This window comes from Trachinotus anak, unplaced genomic scaffold, assembly GCF_046630095.1.
Source record: "Trachinotus anak isolate AG129_WGS33_773 ecotype Australia unplaced genomic scaffold, CSIRO_AGI_Tana_v1 ptg000010l, whole genome shotgun sequence".
In the NCBI taxonomy this organism is placed as follows: domain Eukaryota; kingdom Metazoa; phylum Chordata; class Actinopteri; order Carangiformes; family Carangidae; genus Trachinotus; species Trachinotus anak.
In genome coordinates, this window is record NW_027273861.1 from 22,971,840 (window position 1) to 22,979,961 (window position 8,122).

The following is an 8,122-nucleotide window of genomic DNA, read 5'->3' on the forward strand; positions in this document are numbered from 1 at the left end:
TACAGAGTCTTTCCGTTTAATTCATCTCCAGCTGCAGCTCACAAAACCATAAAAACCAGTAAAGCAAAGTTTTGTTCAATGCATGCAAAAAGTGTTTTCTTCCTCTTTACCAACAACATAGGCTACAGATAGCCTGCATGACCAGCTTATTCTATTGTATGGTAACAAAGGAGGGCACTAAATCCTGTCATGGATTATTAGTTATTAATAATTCAATTCTTTTTTATTATTTAGTAAAGAAGGGCTTCCTATTAATTTTGGGCATTACTCACAATAGCTAAAATTTAAAGTAATAGACACCAGAGTTTAATAATCAGTTTGGAAATGTACAAATTTACATTGTCTCACAGTATATAGGCCTGTTATTCATTCATTAGGCCTGGCCCTACATCCTCATTTAATTTTTTCTTGACACATCAATCATCTTAAGTCATTCAAGACAAGTTTGTGGGAGCAAAATGCATGTTCTGAATCATTTATTTGAAGTCCCATTAAACATGGGTACGTCTTGATAATATATTGTCATTCATAACTCCACAGGTTGTCACATTTATCTTACTCAGCCTCTGTCTCAAATGTCCATTAGAAATGTTTAATCTTTAAAGAAAGCACTTTTTAAATCGAAGACCTCTCTTTGCTCCAGAGTCAGGGAGGGAGGGCCCGTTGCAGTCAAGTCTCTGCTGTGCTCAGACTTTGATGTGAGATTATCAGGCCTCAGCTCTGGGACAGAAGGTCACCACTCTCTCACTGGCTCGGTGCCTCCCCTTCTTCCCCTGACTCTCAAACTGATCCACTCTCGTGCCAGGATATTTGATTGTTTATTTCCCTCAGTATACAGTGGTTGTGGATCTCTAAATGTGTTGAGTATTTCAAGTTTTCCAGTATTTGATGTTGTGCATCTAAGAGTGCAGGGCACAACATGATATACTGGTGTCCAATGGAAATAAGACAATATGCATCATTATCCTCCCAAAATATGAAGCCGTTGGCTAAATAAAGCTGATGACTCATGAAATGTGTTATGTGTTTTTATCAACTTTTTACAGTAAATAAACACAAATCTTCCTACTCACATGTATGTTGTATTATGAGTGGTAGCAGCAGTTGCAGATATAAGAAATAAATCTCGAGCTATAAAAGTATTTAAATCAAAATGTGAAACATTTACATTAAAAGGATGCAACAGTGACTCTCTCCAAAATCCAAAGGCAGAAGGAATCAGTAGTAGTTCAGTAGTAGTATCCATAGGCTAATAAGTAAATAAGCATTGCGTAGAAAATATTCAGTTTTGGGCCAGTGCTAATTCAATAAAAGACGTCCCAAGTGGCTGTCGAACAGGAGGTTGTCTGACTTGCGTTGAGACATCTATCTTTAAATCATCTTTTTAACATGTTGGGAGAGACAGAAATCCAAAATTAAGCCATGCACCACAGATTTCACACACATAGTAAAGCTTTATTATCATTGAAAGCAGACATTTTTAAAAATGTCTCGACACAACAATGTTAACAATATATCCACAATGCTCATCATTCTTCCCCGATGAGAGGTTGCAAGGCCCAAGGTAAAAGTATTTTAAGAAACAAAACATATTTTTCTGAATGAATGAATAAATCCAGAGCAGTGGTTCCCAACCTTTTTGATTTGTGACCCCCTAAATTAAGAAATGTCCTCTTCTGACCCCTCATTACAATTCAAGGCCTTTGTATAAACATATCAAAAGTCAATAGGATTCATCCTCTGTGCACCGTGAATGTCTGAACAGAAACTCATGGCAATTTATCCAGTGGTTGAGATATTTCAGTGTGGACCAAAGTGATGGATTGTGTGACATACTTGAGAGGTCCTTACCTCTAGGCTGGGAATCACTGATCTAGAAACAGACGAACAGTTTTCTGTAAAACTATTACTTCAGTATATCCAGACATGACACTGAAAAGTGACAGATAATTGTTAATTCTGACATTATGACATTTAAAAATAGTGCCAACACATTTGGTTTTATTTGTTACCTGAGTCTTAGCATATCATCTGGCTGTCACTAATTAAATTTTAAACATTATATTTCTAAAATCACTGGTGGAGTTTGAAAAATATCATCACCCACAGGAGGTCACTGTTGAACACTGGAGTGCAGAGAAAGTCTGTGCGTTCCTTTGTGTAGTGGGTCTATTGTTGTATCCTTCCTGAAAGATAATGTGAATGGAGGCGCAGCGTACCTGAATATTCTCAAAACATCACCAAATTCAACAAAAAGGTCATTTTGGTGAATTAGGGTCAGTCGCACAAAAGAAACACATCTGCATGTGAATGTTGTGGAAGAGTCAGTCAGTACTTCAGCGTCATGTTTCAATGGTCCTGAATGAAACTAAACTAACCAGTTGTATCTGAAAGTGACCAGCAAATTATTTGATATTGACAAATAAGTGTTTCTGAAATCCCCTCAGTTTAAATAAATGTCAAACTACAGATCTCTTAATTATAATAAAAACACATGAATACACAGACAATTATAACGTTACTTTGCGTGTATCAGTTTAAAATTACACAAAACTTACACAGCTCAAGCTGACCCTGAGGACAGTGTGTAAGCCACCACACGCTGAGGTATTTTAAAACTCTAAGTAAAGACGCTCCACTGTAGCGCCTCACTCCAAGAAACTGTCGCACTCAAGAATGAATGACAGTAGTTACTGTTTCCTCAAAACAATAGTTTCATCATAGGGAAACATACAGTACATCAATACAATCGGTGGTGTGCAGAGTCATGAGTGCATTCATATCTTGAAAATAAATAACGGCAACTGATTTATATACACAAAAACACACATGCTCAACCGTCAAAGACAAACTCTTCAAAACTTGGTGCCTGTATATATTATATGAAACAATTCATGACTTGCAAAAGCATAATGTTTGACAATCATCACCTTAAATCCTGAAAAACATCAACGAAACCAAACCTCATTTCATCTTTATAGAAGTTCAAGATAAGTCAGCTCAGTCAACTGCTGCCCTCAGCCTCTGTCCCTCTAACACTATTTGGGATTTCCTCAGAGAGGTTTCTGAAACACAGTCATGGCTTGAAAAGAGAGACTAAAAGCAAAGGTTTGAATTACAGTAATATCACTGCAATAAAAGTTCTGCATTTGCAACTATGTTAGAAATATGAATCTATAGTATAAATCCATCCAAGCATAACTTACATTTAGTAACAATGTCAACCAGCTTGGGAGTGACATTAGATTCCTGTGTTTTGAGTTATGTTAGTGGGGACAAGCTTTCGGATCACAGATTGTGTGTTTAAGGTAAGAAGCTGGTGCTGATAAAATCATTTGGGAGGCTTTCCATTAATGAACCACTGTTCTAATGGAGTGCACTAGAAGAAATGCTCTGTCAAAGTTAAGCAAGATGTTGTTAGCACTGTTTCCGTGTTTTGGTATTGCCCTTCAGGACAATGTGAGGTAATCCAACAGACCATTTATCACATGGCCAGTACTGCAGTCCAGGCAGTGAATAGGGTATCTCGTAGTTGGCGTCCAGGTAAGCTATCAAGGTGCTGCCATAAGCCACTGCCATCACAATGAGAATGTGCCTGGAGGACACATAAAATGAAGCTTAATATACATGAGCACTGTCTCCTAAAAATATGTTTATATATACTATTTTCTTTTGTTTTTTGTCTTTTTGTCATCTTTTCCCAACTGTAAGAACCCAAACGTAATCATAAAAAAAGTTTTAGATTCAGTTGGGTTCAGTTGGGTTGGGCTGGGTTGGGTTGGGTTGGGCTGGGTTCAGTTGGGTTGGGCTGGGTTCAGTTGGGTTGGGGTCATTTGGGCTGGGTTCAGTTGGGTTGGGCTGGGTTCAGTTGGGTTGGGCTGGGTTCAGTTGGGTTGGGGTCAGTTGGGTTGGGCTGGGTTCAGTTGGGTTGGGCTGGGTTCAGTTGGGTTGGGGTAAGTTGGGTTGGGTTGGGGTCAGTTGGGTTCAGTTGGGTTGGGGTCAGTTGGGTTGGGTTGGGTTCAGTTGGGTTGGGTTGGGGTCAGTTGGGTTGGGTTGGGTTCAGTTGGGTTGGGTTGGGGTCAGTTGGGTTGGGTTGGGTTCAGTTGGGTTTGGTCTGGTAAGCAAAGGAAAGAAAAGGAAAGGAAAAGACTAAGCCAGGACTCACCAGATACCATGAAGGTAGCAGAAGTTAAGCCGTTGCCAGAAGCTGCAGCCAAAACGGTCACTAATCCAGCAGGAGATGGCGAGCACCCACAGAGCCACTGACAGCTTGGCCAGTCTCAGAGCCTTCTGGTCAGTGCAGCTGAGAAAGAGAAAAAATTGGTCATGACAACAAATCCAAGCTGCACCAAATACAGATATAGATGCCTGAAAGGCCACAGTTTTCATACCATCTCATCTCGACTGCCAGAGTGTAAAGCAGGTGGAGGCCGAAGCAATTTAAAGCGTAGGCGTTTGCTGTAGGTTTGACAAATGATGACACCGAGGTGACGACAGTAACCACCAGGACGAGCCTTGAAAATGTGGATCTGTGGTGGAGCAGACAGACAGAAAAAAGAAGCAGTGAGGCAAAGGTTTAGGTGCATGGATTAATTAAAAATCATTTAAGTTGATGGTGAACTTGTTAGCAAATGGTTTCATCATCAGTTTCTGACCACCTGAAGAATGTAACCCCAATATTTGCTCTCTTTTAGCTTTATTTTTGGTCTCTACCAACTGCTGAGGGAAATATCTGGATCTTTAGCTGCTAAATGCTCCACTATGTTCACCAGCTAGTTGTTAAATGCGTCTGTCTGTTATTCTTTCTCTGAAAATGACTGTGAGAAGGGTGAGAGTTAAACAATGAGCTGAAACTATAAATCTCCATATGGGAGCGGATTCAGATGTTAACAGTCACTTCGAACAGACTGTAGCCAACCAGGGGCCCCCCTGACCTGGTAGACGCCTTCAGTAATCCATTCATGAGGAGGACACATTACCTTGAAAAACTGTAAAAATCAATGTGAGAAGCTATTGAGGAGGGACTGTGGGATTCTTTTCAGGTGCTCATCAAAATTTCATTCATCTTTTCCCCACCTTGTGGTTAAATATTTACATGAGTTGGGTGGAGCTCCACTCTTTTACAATGGTGAGAGCCCCTGCCTGTCACATTCAGGTGAAGACTGCTGCACCATATTGTGTTTTTGTGATAATGCCTCTTGTCGAGGCTGTCAGCCTGGCTCCTCAGCCAGTACAGATTAGGTTTCAGAGTGGCATGCCTTGAAAACACTCTGTCACTGTTTTCTTTACCTGTTTTATTAAGGGATTATTGAGCCGTGTGTGAGTCCTTAGTAACACATGGACGTATATGCTACTGTTTGCCAAATAAAGAAAGAAACAAAAAAATCTCAGACTAACTTGCGGAAACACAAATGAGTGATTTGTTGTTGGGTTGACTGCTACAAGGTTATCTTACCTGTCCTTTATAAAAGAAGGGAACAGCTTGCGGGGGAACCAGACAGCATATCCCACTGCCAGCACCCACAGGATTGACAGCTCATCCAACATCTGGCCAACAAAACTAAGAGTCATGTGAAAGTATGCTGAGAATAAACCTGCAAGGAGAGAGAAAAAAATGTCATTTTAATGAGAAACAATAAAATTCTCGTACTATTACAGAAACACAAACACATAACAATTTAAGAAAAACGACTAAGGGAGATGGGGAGGCATATTAGGAATATAAAGTCTGTAATACAAGGAAAACAGATGTGTCTGAAATGGTAAGACAGATACAGACCAATATAAAATATACAAAGAAAGAAAGAAAAAAAAAAACTGACCTACAAAAATCATCATGATCCAAACCATGTGGATTGCCAGACTCCTCTCTCTGGCATAAGGGTGCAGAAGATAGAGCATGACGGGCGAAATAATGAAGAAAAAAAAGCTGCTCATCTGCAGGGGAAACATCAGTCAATCAACCAAAAAGGAAAAATACGTTTATAAAAGTTCGTATTGACATAAATGTTGCAGGATACAGAACTTACAGTGTTGAAGTACTCTACCACATGTTCAGAGTGTTTGTAATTGTCTTCACACCAGTCGACCTCTGAACTCTCGTAGGAGAAAACTCCTGCCATCTTTTCACCAGAGTAGACACCTGTCAGACAGAGAGATGGGAAGCAATGACCGCTGCCTTGTAATTGGTCAGCAACACCTGAGTATGTGAGACTCATTTGGTTTATTGAAATCAGTTGCCACGCCCCCCTGAGCTGGATTTCTACTGTAATTCAAATGTGGCTTTGCACCTTCTTACAGAACCTCGTAACAATCCTTTAATGTAAGTGTGAATGGAAACACACTATAATGTCGCTGTGAGCAGATGTGAGTGTTTAATCATCGATAACACCAACAAGTGCAGGCTGGTGTTTAAACAGATCATGTATGACACAGTTAAACACGTTTGTAATAATATAAAATATGTCTTCATAGGAGAAGTTATAATTGTTGACATGTTACTGTACATTAAACGCTTGAAATAGCCGCTTATAGCCGCTTACAACAGCATTATAGTGGTTTATAAACCATTTATTTTATATTTGTATAGCTACTGTTTATCAATGCTAAATAGGAGGACTTAAAGTAAAGTGTTACTGTATCAAGAAACCACAACACTTTCTGATCATTTTAATCTAGTGTGTGAGTTTAATGTTGCTAAGAGCAGCCTTAACAAACAGAGCAATTATGGCAAAGTCTGCAAAGGGACAAACTGATCCACCTCCACCATGATTCATAGGCAAATATTTTACTTTTTACTCCTCTTCACTTAGTAAATTATATAAGTTGTGATGTATTATTATAGGATAAGACTTTTGATTGATAAGTGAATTTCATTACACATTAAAGTGATGTAATTAGTAATTGCATCTTTAACTTTTGGTATTAAGCCTGTGTTTGTTCACTGTGGTGTCTCTACTTTTACAACTTTAAGTTAAAAGCTCAACAGCAAGTCAAACGTTGTCGAAGTCATCATCATAGGAAACGTGAAACATACACCAACACTGTAAACTCCATATATTTTTTTCACACCTTTGCGAGTCGAAAACAGCCAGACAAATCAAATTCACTGATAAAAACAAAGGTGTGAGATTTTTTTCTGAGAGCCAAAGCCGCCTTAATGAGTGGCTCTTACCTCCCATGCTGCTGCCGCGGTCGCAGCCTCCGGTCCGTCAGTGCTGATCTGCTCCAGGCGGTGGGACAGGTGCATCCTCCGGGGCGGAGCATCGAAACCCTCCCGATCCTGTTGCACGACTGTGTCACCGAGGGAAAATGTCTAGAATGGACGGATTGGTTTTTGTTTTTTTTTTTTCCATTGAGTGTTTAACCTGTTGTTTGACTTCAGGTGAAAACACACCTGTACCCCTGTGACAAATGAATTTGAGTGTTGTTAGTTCTGACTGATCTTTTAAAGGCCATGAACTGAATCTAAAATAGGCCTTTCGTAAAAAGACAAATGATCTTTTTTACAGATCAGTAATAGCACCGATGTTAAAATTGGCTGCTGTACTTGTCTGTGCAATCTCAGGCTGTCTTTAGAAAGGAGGCTCAACCGGTCCATCTGCCCCAGCTAAGCCAGGCCAATACCAGCGATGCAAATTTCAAAAGAAAAGCAGAAACGCTCTGAGTGGGTGGAAGAGCAGGTATGGTTATCTCAATCTCTGTCTATGTCTCTCTGTGAGTGTGTGTGTGTAATGCAAACTGGCACAATTCAATGTCATATTAGTCATATTCATACCATTGGACAACAACTCTGATTTTATACTCAAGTAAAAGTACAAGTACCACAGTGTAGAAATCCTCTGCGTTCACAATTTTACAAATACAAAAGAAAAATGATGTAAAATATTAAATATACTTAAAGTAGGCTCACCAAAACAAAAGTATTCATTATACAGAAAGAACCATTTCATAATAATGTATTATATTATCTTATTGCATTATAACATCAGATGTATAAATGTGTGTATCATCATAATTACACATCATAATTTAATTGTTGACTATATTTTCAGCATTAATCTGAATCTGCAAAATAACTAGAGTTATCAAATTAATCTAGTGGAGTGAAAAGTACAATATT

At 39.2% G+C, this 8,122-nt stretch overlaps 1 protein-coding gene across 3 annotated transcripts; it reads right to left on the reverse strand.

Annotated features, from left to right (window-relative positions):
• Positions 1-1,434: 1,434 nt before the first annotated feature.
• On the reverse strand, positions 1,435-7,680 carry acer1 (alkaline ceramidase 1). Of its 3 annotated transcripts, none has more exons than XM_071486244.1 (7): positions 7,175-7,680; positions 6,030-6,142; positions 5,823-5,937; positions 5,456-5,594; positions 4,392-4,529; positions 4,166-4,303; positions 1,435-2,186 (listed from the first exon to the last, which is right to left on the reverse strand). In XM_071486244.1, exons 1-7 carry the CDS (start codon positions 7,179-7,181, stop codon positions 2,114-2,116), a joined length of 723 nt encoding a protein of 240 aa, XP_071342345.1. In that variant the 5' UTR covers positions 7,182-7,680; the 3' UTR covers positions 1,435-2,113. The 3 variants fall into 3 exon arrangements, with proteins under 3 accessions (XP_071342345.1, XP_071342344.1, XP_071342346.1); XM_071486243.1 differs by having other exon boundaries at positions 1,435-3,595; positions 7,175-7,641; XM_071486245.1 differs by lacking the exon at positions 7,175-7,680 and having other exon boundaries at positions 1,435-3,595; positions 5,823-5,929; positions 6,021-6,145.
• Positions 7,681-8,122: the final 442 nt, after the last annotated feature.